This window comes from Danio aesculapii, chromosome 22 (assembly GCF_903798145.1).
Source record: "Danio aesculapii chromosome 22, fDanAes4.1, whole genome shotgun sequence".
NCBI lineage: Eukaryota > Metazoa > Chordata > Actinopteri > Cypriniformes > Danionidae > Danio > Danio aesculapii.
This window is the reverse complement of record NC_079456.1, coordinates 26,331,643-26,348,441: the sequence shown is the minus strand read 5'-3', so window position 1 is coordinate 26,348,441 and position 16,799 is coordinate 26,331,643. Positions and strand designations below refer to the sequence as shown.

The window sequence follows — 16,799 nt, the reverse complement described above, 5'->3', positions numbered from 1 at the left end:
GTCTGTATGGGGTAGAGATGAGGATGGACAGCCAAAATCTTGTCCTGTTGGTTTAGAGACTACTACAAAGTGCCTTAAATTTAAATAAAAGGCTATTAAAGGTACATTATTTCAGGAAGAATAATATGTATGGAGATGTATCAAGTTGACATGACATGGCTTCTTTGGCTAAAAGGCATTTGAGAATGTCTAAACATTCAGTTTTGGTTAATGACAACATAAATGGCGTGTTTGAGGGGCCAATTCTGAGTTATGATTCATTTGACGAATTTGTCCATCTGAACCAAAAACGGAAGATATTTATGTGTTTATAAGTTATTTATTTATTTGAAACCCATTTCTACTGCAGAATAAATTATTGTTAATCTTTATTTTTGTTTCTTGTTAATATGTACAGTTCTGATTAAATGTATAAACCTATAAAGTTGTTGTGTCTGTTTTCTTGCTTACAATGATCTACACAAAAGTGAAAACTCATTCTAAAATTATATATAAAAACTAAAGCCGTACGAAAAAAAAATTCTTTTAAAAATATTTATTCACTTTTTATATAAACACAGAGGACATGTATAGCACGAGTAAACTGATCAAAAAGGAATGCTTTTATATTGAGTCCTGCTCATTAGTTTGGTGTTCAAATCTTTACGCAGGTATTCACGACTCATTTTCAGCTGCATCCTCTGGCTCTGCCCCCCATACCTGGACACGCCCCTCCATAGAAGTTAATAGGCGGGGCTCCGTTGGGTGGAAGGACAGCGATTGGACGACAGCTTTTCCAACAGGCAGCTTTAAAGTCAGGGAGCCCTAAAACCACAGATTACAGGTTTATGTTTATTGCTAATACTCAATGTGACATTTTGTTAAAAGGTACATATTTTATAATTTCTAAGTACAAAATCCTAACTGGAAAGCTTTCTGAGAGCTCGATTGAGTCAAAGTATTGATACCGAGTTAAATTATGTAAACAGCTCCAAGTAGAATGTTGTGTTGTCATCTCAATTTATGGTAATTGCGACATGACGTGAATGCAGTTAAAGTAAAGCCTCTGTTGGTAAATATAACTTATTCTTCTCACCTCCACCAGATCCCAGTAGTAAACATGGCCATCTTCTGAACAGCTCAAAACATGCGTGTCTTTATCAGTCAGACAGCAGTCAAGCTTATAGCCTTTATTGACATGACCAGAGTACCTGTGACCAAAAAACACATATTATGTAATAAATGCTGAAGAGATTCTTGTACATAGGTACAGAAATAATACATTTATGCAGTGTATTACTTTACAGTTGCATTCACGTTTTTAGTATCTGCATTTTATTTTCAGCATTCGCATTAAACCAGAAGAGATTATTGTGAATTCATATATATTGTAAAAAATATAGAATTTTGGTGTATGTTGTACATACTCTCCAAGCATCTCTCCTGTGCTTTTGTCCAGCAGGCGCACTGTAGAGTCCAAACTGGAGCTTAATGTGCACTGACCGTCCCTACTGAAACACACACAAGTGATTGGACCTGTGGGGAACAAATACAGCATACAAATACAAGGCAGGTGTTTTAAATATCACAGTACAAAACGTATATTGTGATTCTCTAGTGTGTGATAGAACTCACTTCCAATGAAATCCACTTGAAGCTGCCCCATTCTTAGGTCATATCGCCTCACTCTTCCATCCACAGACCTTTAGTGACAAAAAAAAACAAAAAATTTTAAATGTTGCACAGTAATAATGATACAGCTTTAAAATAAATTTTAAATTACCTACCGACCTACCATTAAACTACAAAACAATAATTTAAAAATCTTTTTGTTTATACAGTGGTCCCTTGTTATTCGCGGGAGTTACGTTCTTTAAAATAACCCGCATTAGGCGAAATCGGCGTAGTCCGCTTTATTTTTTACAATTATTACAGCTGCCTTAAGGCTGTAAACCTCTCACTACATACTTAATACACTTTTCTCAGACAGGCATTAACATTTTCACACTTTTCTCTCGTTTAAACACTCTCAAAGTTCAATTGTTCCTAGAAAAATAAGTCCAGTTTTATAGAATGAAACCAAAGATCAAAACCATTTGATCTTCGTTTATTTATTCCGTAATGGTGCCCTACAGCCGCATAACTTCTACCTTCTTTTAGCATGTCCAGATATCCAACCTTTTGTGTGATGGTTAGCATCTTTTTCTGCATTTTGGGTGCTACTGCAGGTGCCTTTGATGGTGCAGAACGTTTCGTCAACATTGTGGGGAGAAAACTAGCATCATAATTGATTGACATAGTCTATCAAGACGCAGAACACAATGCGCTGTAAAATGTCAATGTCAAATTGCAAGAAAAAAATCTGCGAAACTGCGAGGCCGCAAAAAGGGAACCGCATTATAGCGAGGGACCACTGTATATACAATCAGAATCCAGTGGGTCTTTAAAAAGCTTAAGACATTAAAGTACCATACATTATTATAATACATAACTCACATACATGTTTTTATAACCATGATTATTAAAAACACGATTTTATCAAGCACTCTTACCCTTTATGCTCACATAATGTCCTAATTACATAATTAACAATCAGTTAATTTGGTTCTGACCCGGTCAAAAGCTCATGTTCTGACACTTTTAGGCTGCTGATACCATCCTGTGCCTCATCCAGAATCTGGATTGGCTCCATCCGCCTGGATCTTGTGTCCCAACAACGCACCGTCCCATCAATAGAGCCTAAAATGTAATGAAATAACTGAGTCAAAGTTTTTTTGTGAAGGTACTGTTGTTATTCTCATTATTAACTATGATTAATGCTATTTTGAAAAGCTTGACTGACCTGACAGCATCACAGTAGCCTCTTCGTTAAACTGCACACAGTTCACTTTCTAAAGAACAAGCAGTGTTGGAAAAGTAAGTCATATGTAGTCACCAAATTACTATAAAGTTATAATAATACAATAATGTAGAGCTGTGGGGAGAAAATCATTCAATTTCAAAATACATCCCTTTTCTCTCTGGAATCGAGCTTGGTTCTGGGTTTGATATTTAAAGGGCACCTATGATAAAAATCAACTTTTGTATGCTGTTTGGACAGAACTGTGTGTAGGTTTAGTGTGTCCACTGTCATATTGGAGTGAAAGAAACACAACAAGCCTCTTTTTTTTTTTTTTTTTTTTTTTTTTACTGACGTTAAAATAGGATCCAAATCCCAGTGATTTTGAGGCCCACCACAACGTGACGTGTGGTTTTCGCCACCCACCGAATTGATTGACAGGTGCCATGTCTCCATAATAACATGTATACATATGACCACAGGACATTTTTTGCAAAGAAACTGGGAAAAAAACATGTGTTACAACTCTCTGTGATCAGCTGCACCTCAATAATTTATTTGATAAGTTTAAAACAGAGCAAGCTGTAATAGTGTAAAATTGCTATGTAATTCTTAACCGCTATAATCACCACATACAATGCACATACATGTAAGGTTGTCTGTGTGTACTGCAAACAACATTTGTGTATGACTCATTTCAGAAAGGCTTGACTAGTAGAAGGGCGAACCTACACTAGTCTCATAGTTCAGTTACGATTATTATGTCATCGATTCGGTTAAATTTGATATCTCGTTGTATCACGGTGCATTGACGATGCTTTCAGTCAGATAATTGTATTGTACTTTTAATTTTACCTGCTCAAAGAAAACACTCTTTTTGAATGCATCAAACCTAACTCAAGTACACACACACACAAAACAATATTAGCATGTAAATTAAATGTGAATATTATCCAACTTGCTTTTTGAGTATTTTCATGCGAGTTGTTTTAATGCCTATGATTGGTCACGCTGCGATTGGCTCTAACACGCTGGTGCTGTTCACTGTTACACTGATAGAAGTAACGATGTTACAGCTGAGGAGAGGAAATGTCGCGCAAGCAGGTCAAACAGGCCCCAGAGAGAGAGAGAAATGGAGTTTATTTTTATTTTCTCCAGCAGTGAAGGGGCTTCTGCTGTAACTTCAGTGTCAATGAATGACTGCCCAGCAAACACATGCAGTGAATTGTGCAGAGTTTCTGTGTTTTAATTACTCGCGCTGGCCTCCCTCGCCATAGTATTCTACCGGGACGCATATGAGATAAACGATGTCAGTACATAATAACCGGTTAGAAGCCATTACTGAACCGATACAGATTGTCCGCGTCTGCATCGCGGTGCACCGAAGTAACAATTTATTTTGGCACCCCTATTGAATAGACTCAACCACAAATACATCAAATAAAATTACTTGGTATTTTTGAGTGATGACCTTACTTCAGCTTCATCCATGTCTGTCTCTATCACTGACTGCTGTTTATCTGACATAACGCATGACAAGCAAACATGCATGTCAGAGCGGTGGGCAGGGGGAAAGCAGCTCGTTTGAATTTAAAGCCTGTGGCTACAAAACAACTACATCATACTCAGACACTAAAATGGACAGATTCTACATTGAATAATAAAAAATCTGATGAGTATTTTGATCTGAAACTTTACAGACACATTCTGGAGACACCAAAGTCTTATGATGTACATCTTGTTAAAGTGGTAAAATAGGTGCCCTTTAAATGTTACTTTATCAGACACAAGCTTAGTAATGCACGATTGTATATTTTTCAACTCGGTAGGTAGATGTGTACACATTAAATTAGAACGATATGACTTTTCTCCTTAAAGTTGTCTGTGTTTGATTCCAGAAAAAGCTTAAAAACCGTAAAATAAAAGTCTCAAAACCCAAACAAACGCGGCAGTATAGACTAAAGCATAAGTAAATTCACACACACGCGTCACCTAATTTGCAAATGTAAATTAAGATGCATTTATGCAAATCATAAAATTTGTTTTTACGAACACGTTTATGTTTGCGCAAATCTTAAATTCACAAACTCAGATTGAAAGCCATCCGTTTGTGAATGTTAAAATTAGGAATGCTCAAAATAACCGATTAACCGTTAACCGAAATGGTGCGTTTGTAACCGATTAATGGTATCAGTTAAACGATTAAAAAATATAGAATTTTAGATATTTTTAAAGTTTGGCTGCATAAGGGGCGGATCACCGAACACGCTTTTTGCATTGAGAAGGACATTTTTAGAATGGTTTACTAACGGCTGCCAGTGTTTAGCTGCGCGCCTCACATTATGCTGTTGTGCTTTGTGCTCGCAGTTGAAATAAAACTCAACCCTGAGCGTAAAAGCGCATTATGTCAGTCGCGTCTTTTCATTCTTCAATCAAATGAAAGCAGAGCAGGGTTTCTGTTGAGGTGCCTGCAGTGTTTGTGTTGTCAGGACGACGGATACCTTTTAATGATGGAGGAGAGACTTGTAGTCGCAGTTTCAAGTTATCCAGAGCTGTATGACTTTACCATACATGAAGATCACAATGTTATTATATATTACTATTATAACAACATGGACAACAACACTTGCGCACAATACATCAGCTGATTCAGTCATTTCCTAGTGACATACAAAAGAGCACCGCACTTCTTTTTTTTCTTGTCAACATAAAATGCAGTGTGGTACACCTCACATTTTTGGAACGGAACAGCTTGATCGGCCACTGATGTGCAACAAATATTTGTTAACTTGCGGGATGGTAACACATGCAACTACACTTGCCTATAGACGTATTTTGTCAAAGAACAAAATGAAAGAAGGATATTTCTGGTCACAGTTTGACACAGACGAGTTGACAAACCAGCGCTGATGCTGATTGCCTCTATGCTGCCTGGAGCCGCGTCATAAAGTTAATAAATAGGGTATTGATGATTTAGTGTACAGCCAACAAACCAACCTTTTTTCCATTTTTTCCACTTTTTTCCATAAATAAGTCATTATGACATAATCTTTAAACTAATGACTTCTATTAAAATGTTAAAAGGGGTTTTGTGACATAATAATAACAATGAAGCATTAATTAAATGTGATTTAATAGCCTGCTATTTTTATTTGACGGAAGAAACAAAACATGTTTGGAAAAAACAGCCTATGCCGGTTCTTAAAAAGGATTCAGTCTGTGTTTTCGTTTTGTAATCTAAATTTGTCATTTAATTGAAAAATATCTTGGACAGGCCTGTTATTTTTTTATTTTTATTGAGTTTATTCTTTTTTTCTATGCTGTCGGAAACACTGCAGGTGCGTGAAGATGTTCTGTTAAGTTCTGTATGCTGTTCGCATGTTAAAATAAATCAGTATTTTAAAATATTTAATGTGTCACAAAATAGACATGTCAATTTTTTTTATTAAATAATATTTTAATATTTCTCTGTTAACGGGTAATATTTGGTTAACAAGCTGCGGTTGTCGGTTGGTAAAATAAACCGAAATGAGCATCCCTAGTTAAAATGCATATGCAACTGTAATGGAGTGTGTAGCTGACAGTGCATTCGTAAATAATATTGAGACTGCTTTCATCCCATACTGACGTGGTCATGTGATAATGACAGAATTCCATTCATACTCACATTCATACTATGTAGAACATACTTTTCTAACAGTCGTGTAGTAAATTTTTATTCAAATGTGGTACATTCTCAAGTAGTAGGTGATTTTAGACGCAGCTACTGTTCTCTAGGTTAGTTTTTAACAGCAGATGGCGCTCTTGTTAGTTTTGAACAACAAACTGTGCTCAAGGCTAGTTTTTTACAACAGATGGTGCTTTAGGCCAGTTTTTTTAAACAGCAGATGGCGCTCTTGTTAGTTTTGAACAACAAACTCTGCTCAAGGATAGTTTTTTACAACAGATGGTGCTTTAGGCCAGTTTTTTTAACAGCAGATGGCGATCTAGGCTACTAATAATCTTCCAAACAATAGCTAGTAAATACAAATAATAAACGCAAAATAATATTTTGGCAGGAAATAACAATCTTACCCCAGCATGTCCGCGAAGTTTGCGTGTCACCTGTCCAGACGCCACATCCCACAGAATAACGGTTTTATCAGAGCTGCAGGAGCACAGCTGACTGTTGTCGTAAGAACTGCAGAAAGTAGGTCAAATTAACAATAAAATTGGCAGGGATTATGTTTCTGTTTCATGTAACACAACAACTTACCCATCCGCATCAAGTACTTCATAACCGTGACCGGTGTAAGTCTTCAGCAGAGTCCCTCGACTAACACTCCATAGTTTCAGAGATTTATCACTTCCACAAGTTAGCAGATAATTGCCATCGGCTGGAAGATATATAGAAATAGAAACATCAATTCAAATGTATAGTTTTAGAGTTTCTCTGTCATAATGCAAATTGCAGTGTCACATGATAACTTGTGTATATTTCTTTGAGCTAATTAGGATCACAGTGTTGCCAAGTCTGCAGCTTTCCAGCAGAACTGGGCTACATTTATCCTCTTGATGTGGGTTTTAGTCCGCCGATTAAAGCTAATTTATTCCAAATTTTAACCACCCCAAAAATGTAATTTCTGTCATCATTTACCCACCCTTTGTTTCAGTCTTTTACGTTTCTTTATTCTGTTGAACAAAATATGTGAACAAGATATTTTGAAGAAAGCTTAAAGGGCACCTAGGTTAGCCCTTTTTTCAGATTTAATATAAGTGTTTTGCATCTCCAGAATGTGTCTGTAAAGTTTCAGCTCAAAACACCCATCAGATTATTTATTATACCTTTTATTAAAGTCCTATTTATATATTTTTGTACTGGGTGGCGGTTTTGGTGTACTGCTCCTTTAAGGCTAGTCCTCCCCGCCCACCGTTTCTCCGTGCCTTTCTGCGTGCTTTAATCTCATCCCTCTGCTGCATCAGACAACTGACAGACATAAAGGAAGCAGATCTCACGTAGCGTTTGTGAGAAATACTACAGTAAGAACTTTATCAATGAGTATTTGTTGTGCAGTTGCAGCGATGAGTCACACAAAGTTCACGCACGCGCGCGCGCACACACACACACACACACACACACACACACACACACACACACACACACAGACAGACAGACAGAGCGCCCGTTTGGCTTCGCACTCTGTTTGCACGCATATGTGACAGGATACAGGTTAATCTCCACTGCTGTATGGATATCGGTTATGTTAATGTACAAAATAAACCTGATTTTATCGTCCACAAACCGGGATTGAAGTGTCTTCTTTTATAATTGTTCTGAGACGCGGCTGTGCTGATAAAGTAAAGCTAAGCTAAATCGCTGTAATTCATGACACACGTGCTCTGTTTGAAAACATTTTAAACATGTGAAACTCACTCTTGATCACATTTGATAATGATTGATAATCCTAGCGAACTGAACACACCTTTTATTCCCAGTTGCTTTGCGCACGTCTGGTCTTGCTGATATGATTATACACGTGACTACCGGGACATGTTAATACACACAGCTGTCAATCAATTCGGTGGGCGGGGGGACTGCACTCCTACGTAAAGTCGGTCTGAAAAAACGCTCCAATTGGTGCACCGTTTTTATGTAGCTAAATTGAAAAAAGGTGTGTTTATTTCACCCCAATTTGACGGTCTATACAGCATACATGCACATATGTCTGTCCAAACATTTTGAAAAGTAGATTTTTCACCATAGGTGCCCTTTAAAATTTACTTTCCTAGCATTTGTTTTTCCTATTATGGAAAATCACTTGAGGGTGAGTAAATAGTGAGTAAATTTTCATTTTTGGGTGAACTATCCCTTTAAGGTAAGATTATTGTTTTGTTTCAGAATCTTTATAATAATATAGTTATTTTCAATAAAGTCATCATGTACAATGCGTGCAGTGATGTAAAATATGTATTTCACAAAAGGGCGGTAGCATATTTTGACTTTTAATATTATTGGACTATTTTTGTTGAGTAAACCTGGCAACCCTTCACAATTTAAAGGAATTTCAAAAGATGTTTACAAATAATTTATTATATAAATTATTATAGTTTCAGAGTTAAAATTTATTATAGTTTTAGATGTATCTGTACAATAAAGCAAAAATAATAATAACTTGAGACAGTCATTTTATAAATTAACATGCCTGTCAACCCTCCTGTTTTTTTCCGGGATTCTTTTTACAATTCTATGCTGCTATCATGCCATAAAGGTATTTTCCCGTATTTGAATCTTTCTAAGAAGGGTGGCAATAAACATTAAAGGGCCGATCCTCCCTATACGCATATACCACTGAACCACCAGGAGACACCCCTTGCTTAAATGTGAATCTGTTCTGTGCTTTCATTTTATTTAGCCATTAAAACACCTTGAAATAAATATAAAACCAGCAGCTCAGTTTTAACTCACACTTCAAACACTTGTCTAAAATAGCTTTCTTTCACCTACGTAACAGTGCGCGGATTAGACCTTTTCTATCACGGCCTGATGCAGAAAGGCTTATCCATGCCTTTATCACATCACATCTTGATTTCTTTCTTTTTTATTATTTTTTTAATTATTATCATTAACAAGAACCAGCATGTACAGTTTTCTTATACAACTAAATCACTTTACATTTCTTAACAAGAATGGAATAAATAAAAAGAAGAAAAAAAAAAAGAAATTGAAGAAAAAGAAAAAAAAAAAACCAGAGGAGAGGGTACATAATTATCAAATTAGGCTACATACAAATATATTAGGCACATATTCCAATTTTAGTTATTAACAAGAGTTATTAAATGCACTTTTACAGGAAATGCATATATACACAATCATTTTTATGCAAAAATGTTAAAGGAGGAGAAAATATTAATTGTTTTAATTGCTTTTCTATTTTAAACTTAGAAATCACTTTTATATACATTTGATTCTCTTTTTCTAGACCAGGGATGTCCAAACTCGGTCCTGGAGGGCCGGTGTCCTGCATATTTTAGCTCCAACCCAAATCAAACACACCTGAAGCAGCTAATCCAGCTCTTACTAGATGTACTAGAAAGTTCCAGGCAGGTGTGTTGAAGCAAGTGGGAGCTAAACTCAGCAGGACACCGGCCCTCCAGGACCGAGTTTGGACACCCATGTTCTAGACCATGAAGAGAGGTCTGCTTTTGGCAAACTTGGATTTATGTACGTATGTGAAATTTACAAAATGATAAAATAAAGTTTATAATAAATCTTTTAAAGAGCGATCCTTAACATAATAACCCAAAATCACATGTTTATAAGATAACGAAAATGATTTTTAAATATTATGAGCAATAAAAGCTTCAACATTAATCCAAAAAAGTCGAGTCTATTGGCAAGACCAAAATAAATGTGAAATAGTTTTGTTACAGCTTTCACAAAAACAGAATTTTAACTCAATATCAATTTAAAAACTTTGTAGAAATATTTTTGTAGGATAAACTCTATGAAGTAATTTAAATGATATTTCTTTAGCCTTATTTGTTATGAAAAAAAATTTGATGTAATGACCATACTTGAGTTTACATTATTAAAGATATTGTTTATATTATTGATAGTAAAAAATAACATATGGTATAGACGTATTTGCTTTTAAGATTAAGGATCTAATTTTGTGATTATTAGGCTTAAAACCAGAGAAACAGCCAAAACCGACTGAGGACTGTTCAGGTTTGGGAGGAGAAACAGAAAGCGCTGATGTACATACACTGCTTTTATATAGCATATGTACACCAGCAGGTATTGCCCCCGTTAGTATCGTAATTTCCTGTAATGTACTAGGAATTTTGTATCTTGTGATAAATTCTGTATATGTAAATAATGTTCCTTCATTATCAAATAATTGATTAACTAATATTAGTCCATTGTTATCCAATTGTGAAAGAATAGTGACTTATTTCTATACAAGATATTGGCATTATTCCAAATAAGAAAACTGTGGGGAGAAGTTGTGCAAGCAACTTGTTGGTGAAATTTAGAGAGTTTGATCGGGAGTTTTTCAATTTTGTAATTACACATTAAAAGAAATTCTAAACCACCCATATGGGAGAAAATTAAACGAGGGATAATTTTCCAGATAGATGAAGTATTTATAAGAAATTGTCTTATTTAATTAATTTAAAATTAACCATTTAGGGAATAAAATCCAAAAAGTTAGACTGCCTTTATCATTTGAATTGTCTTGATTTCTTTAACTCACTCCTCGGGGGCCTACCAACAAGCTCTTCGAGACGTTTACAGTATATTCAAAATTCTGCTGCACGGACTTTGACACACACTTCTTCACGCCACCATATCACCCCTGTACTTCAGCAACTTCACTGGCTTCCTGTTAAGTCACATATTGATTTTAAGACTCTGAGTTTAACATATAAAGCAGTGCATGGGCTAACACCTGACCACATCTGTGACCTGGTAAACTAAAGACTATGCGTGGTCGTGCTTTTTCGTACAGTGCGCCTAAGCTAAGGAATAGCCCACCCATTAGCATCAGGAATGCTGCTTCTCTGGGCTGTCTTAAGAAACATCTCAAGGCTCACCTTTTTACCATTTCTTTTAACTTAGATTGATTATTTTTGTACTGAATCGTTCATATTTTATTGTGGTCTTTTTTTACTGTTTTTATTGTTTTGCTTTGTTACTGTTTAACTTGTAGCGCTTTGGGTCTGAGAAAAACACACTATAAATAAAATGTATTATTATTATTGTGTTGAGCAGTCCCTGCAGAATTTGATGATTCTGCCAATCACTGAATTTAATACAGAAAACAAGCAAATGGGGCAAAATATAAAGGAGGTTGCTAATTTTTTTTTTGTTCAGATTTCTTACAGATTTTGTCCAGCCATGACAAATGTCCAATATATGTCCCAACAAATTACAGACTCCCATCATCTGATCAAAATCCTTCTGCCCTATCTGCATTGTTTTATAAAACACTTTCAGTGTTCCATTTATATAAATTATAGAGACGGTGACTCTTGAGGTCAAAAAAGTAATGATTAAAAGTAATAACTACTAATTCTGTGTACGTGTTCACAGCACAACAAAACAAGAAATCCTACAAATATTGCCAAAACTTTGATTTCAACCTGCAAAATTTTAGGGACTGGTTGAGCACAGAGCACACTAAACACAGCCACAGACACAATTTTAACAGATACAACCTGGTGACTGCATTTGATTGCTGGTTAATATTTGGAAAGTAATAAAATAGCCTATTAGGGCTGCACAATATATCGTTTCAGCAACGATATCACAATGTGACCATTCCCAATAGTAACATCACAAGTCTATGCAATGTTGAGTCTGCATTATAATTTTCTGTGTTTTTTAGGCCTGTGTGAGGATTTTAAAAGTATTCAGGCCTAAGAAAATATACCGTTTGTAACTTAGAAAAATTAATAAAGATTAATTTTATGGATTAGTTTATAAAATGAAGACTATGCAGTATACCTGAACTAATACTGCACACCTGAATACATTCCGACTCTTCGGAAAAAAACAATAAAACGCTGTATATTTAATTAGCATGTATTTCTTTATTAAATTTATCTATGCTTGTAGACTGTTTATTATACAAATATTGTGCTTATTAATATAAATATCATGCCTATTATACAAGACTTATTATGCTCAAGAGCTATACAAATAAACTTAAATAATATTTTATGCATTCCCTACAGAATCATCCCAATCAATCTAAAATTATAGATTCTTTACAAACATTTATTCAGCTCATCTAGTGAAACTGTATTCATGTCGGAATATATATCGCAGAATAAAAAATATCGCAATGTGCCATTTTTCTAGTATCGTGCAGCCCAATATTGACAAAAACTGATATTGTGATATTTTGAATGTTTCCGATGTATGTTACGATTTGAATATAATTTCCTGAGATGATTGAAATGACTCTGTTTGGGAAGAATTTCTAATTTTACATTGGTCTGGATTGTATCTGCATAAAATAAAAGAAATTCTAAGCATAAATTAATACATTAGAATAGGGCTGTGTGATTAATTGAAATCGAATCGCAATCTCGATTTAAAATGTTGCAATTAGCTAATCGCAAAAGGCTGCGATATGAAATATATATGTTTTATTTAATTTCCCCTGCCCAGAGCAAATGTGTGACTGCCGTCTGTGTGTGACAGTCTTACTAGTCAAATGAGTGAGCACAACTGAGTGATGAGTGTCTAGCTCAGAAGTCAACTGAAAGTATTGCTAGTGACACTCAATCTAGACAACAAAGTACAACAGCAAAGAACAATTTCAGAGTTGTTCCAGCCATGTTAGTTTGCTGAGTGTTCTGTATTTTTATAATTATTATATTTGAGTTCAACTTGTTTACAGAAAGATAAGGTCATTTTATTTGTGTTTACTGTTTGTTTACTGTTTTATTTGTGTTTACTGTTTGCTCTGAAGAAAAATGAGTGTTTAAATTCTGAATATTTAAAAATAAAATTTAATAAATATTTAAGTAAGGTATTATCTTTTCAGTTCACTTTAGCAGTGAGTAGCTACGATACAGATTATTGATCTGAAGCTTGACTACAAAATTAAATCGCAAATCAAATCAAAATCGCAATATATTTCCACAAAAATAAATAAATAAAAGTATGTGTTGTCCACAATACATTGCAGGATATGCAATGTTAAATTTGGATTATAGTTGATCAAGAATTGAGAATACATGAGATTTTTGAAGTCATTACAAAGTATAACCATAACAGAGTGAAACTTTATCATTTGCATCTGTTTTACAACCAATTCAGTAGTGTAGTGTATTCGGGCACATTAACGTAAAACATTTGTCACTTTAATGAAGAATAATTTTACTGAATTATTAATACAATGAAGACCTATACAGTGTTATTTTACATCTGAATCTTATTTTATCTGATTACATTTCGTGCAGCCTTAATTAGAACTAACATACGTATACAAATAAAATGGACAGTAGGGCTGTGTGATTTGGGGAAAATATCTATTTGCGTTTTTTTTTCCACTAATATTTTGATTTGATTTGTAATTTAACTTTGTAGTCAAGATTCAGCTCAATAATCTGTAAGTCGTGGCTACAATTCTGCGACAGCTATTAAAAATGACCCGTTTCTGTTCGGTGTCTGTGACTTTGAAATCAAAATATTCCCATATTACCAGTGCTGTTTCTCTTTGATATTAATTTGTCTATTAATACTTCTAAAGCAGCAGTTGCCATTATCCATCTTGTCTGCGCTTTATTGTTTGTTTTCTTCAGTTTTATTGTGGGCGTTCCGTGTAGTTCAGTTGTGCAATTCTGATTGGCATAACAAAAGTGTGCTCACTCAATTGGCTAGTAAGATGGTCACACACAGACGGCAGTCACACATTTCCTTGGACGGGGGAAATTAAATAATACATATTTACTTAGAAAAATTCCATGCAAATATCAACCTTGCCATGAACAAAATTAAGTTTTCACCAAAATAACGAAACCCCTTCTAGAATGTTTGAGGTGGCTTGTATTTTATACTACTGTAAAAATACTCAAAAACGTCAATGTTTTCAAACAATTATATTTGATTTAGCAAAGTCACACAAGTGGCAATTTCACATCGGTCACATCCATAACAGAAAGGTGTCACATCCATAACAAAGCTTTTCCCTCATAAATACAAAAATATCAAATCAAATAAAATCAATCATGTTTGTTCTATGCGAGCCAACTCTTATCCTTTTAATTATCAGTATTTCTTTTGGGTTGTGCAGATTAATTCACAGAATTTCTACAAAGTGTGTCATATACTGTAAACTCAGATGTTTTTTTGGTCACATCTATAACGCAAGTTTATTTTTTTTATTAAAAATAAAAAAAATATATTTACAGACCAATATTTTTCTGATCACATAACTCTTTGCTTTGTTGTTTTGGAAAATATAAACAGATGTTTCAATATATTAATATGTATATATATTAACATACTTTCTCTGTGAATTTATGTTGCGATTTTTTTTTTTTTTACTGCAAATGTCACATCCATAACGCTGGAATTGCTCTTTTATAATCGCACTCTCTTGCGATTAACTAATCGCAACACTTTAATATCGCGATTCGATTTTAATTAAATTGCAGAGCCCTAATGGACAGTGCTTTACTTTTTTCTAAAGAGTCTTAACAGTATTGACGTACATTAAAATAATCAAATGTAAAATAACATGCAATTATGAACAAAATCCACTAAATAAAGTGGATCAAAACCAACACAAAAATTAAAGTTGTGCTAAAACTATTCAACAACACTCAGTCTAACTCTTTGATTAACTTTTTTTTATTCACGTCCAATGTTGACTACCGTTTTTATTGTATAAATAAATGCCATTAATCTTTGTTAAAGCTACACATTTGATAATTTCCCAAATGGTTTAAATTATAATCCCAACTGTCAGCGCAATAGCCTAGTGGTTAGCGAGCTGACATGGTGCAATAGCACTTCAGGACGTCCCGAGTTTGAATCCCAGTTAGAGGACATTTCCCATACTTACCCCCTGTTTCTCTCCCACTTCACTCCCTGTCTACAACACTGTCCTATCTGCTTAATAAAGGCAAAAAATAAATAAATAAATAAATAAGAAATTATAATTTCAACTCAACATTGCAAATTTGCACATTGCGACATCAATGCTGAAACTATATATTGTGCAGCCCTAAGCCTAACCATAACAATATAATAAACACAATGTAATAAAAAACACAGTACACTCTCAGAAATAAAGGTACACAAGCTGTCACTGGGGTGGTACCTTTTCAAAAGGTACAAATTTGTACCTACAAGGTCCATATTAATACTTCAAGAGTGCATATTAGTACATAAAAAGTACAAAAGTGTTCCTCTTAAAAATTTTAGGTACTAATATATACTTTTGAGGTACCAATATGGACCCTTTAAGTACAAATGAGTACCTTTCGAAAAGGTACCACCCCAGTGACAGCTCGCATACCTTTATTTCTGAGAGTGTATAGAAAAATACCTTTTGATAATGGGAAATACATTTTAAAATGACAAACAAAAATCTGCAACACCTTAAAATAATTGCCCATTACTCGTGTTATTTAATGTGCAGGTTAACAAGCACAACTTTGGATTTTTAATTTAATGTTGTACTGTGAAGAATAAATACTTTACAAGTTTACTCATGCTTAGTTAATGTTAGTAAATACAATCACAAATGGACCACTATTCTAAAGTGTTACCCAAGAATCACTGATATCCATGGCTTGTTTGGAAGAGGCCTATTAAAATTCATGATATTCCAGCAATGCCATGACCTGTGGGAACTCTTTAAAACAAAGACTTTTTTCTTCAAAGTAGTTTTCCCTCATTTGCTCACCGTTGAATCGGACTGCTCTCACTGCGCCCTGCTGACAGTCTACAGTCCTCCACAGATGCTGCGGCAACTGAGGCGCTTGAGGACGCGGCTGTGGAAACGCCATGATGACACTTTTACCACAGCTTCGGAGATGATCTAATTAGCCTACATACATAATCAGTCATTTATTTTAAACAGCAACACTACAACAAATCCCCAAAACTACCCCAAACAGCATGAAAACACCGCGGTTTCTTTCGTGAATGTATGCTGAAGCTAGATGCAGCTCTTTACTGCCATCTGATGTTTGGGAGTAAGACTTCAATTAATAAAAAATGTTAGGCCCGGTGTTCTTCTAGGACAAGAGGGTCCAAACTCGGTCCTGGAGGGCTGGTGTTCTGGAAAGTTTAGCTCCAACCCTAATCAAACACACCTGAATTAGCTAATCAAGCTCTTACTAGATATACAACAAACTTCTTGGCAGGTGTGTTGGAGCTAAACTCAGCAGGACACTGACCCTCTAGGACCGATTTGGACATCCTTGTTCTAGAAGGTGCACCCCTGCCGTAAAATGCACCCTCTCTGAAATGATA

The 16,799-nt window shown here is 34.9% G+C and overlaps 1 protein-coding gene across 1 annotated transcript; it reads right to left on the bottom strand.

Annotated features, from left to right (window-relative positions):
• Positions 1 to 520: 520 nt before the first annotated feature.
• Positions 521 to 16,470, bottom strand: wdr83 (WD repeat domain containing 83). Its single transcript, XM_056448431.1, has 9 exons — positions 16,228 to 16,470; positions 7,074 to 7,194; positions 6,893 to 6,998; positions 2,822 to 2,870; positions 2,592 to 2,718; positions 1,615 to 1,682; positions 1,407 to 1,515; positions 1,076 to 1,190; positions 521 to 804 (listed from the first exon to the last, which is right to left on the bottom strand). The coding sequence occupies exons 1-9, from the start codon at positions 16,328 to 16,330 to the stop codon at positions 655 to 657; spliced, it is 948 nt and encodes a 315-aa protein (XP_056304406.1). The 5' UTR covers positions 16,331 to 16,470; the 3' UTR covers positions 521 to 654.
• Positions 16,471 to 16,799: the final 329 nt, after the last annotated feature.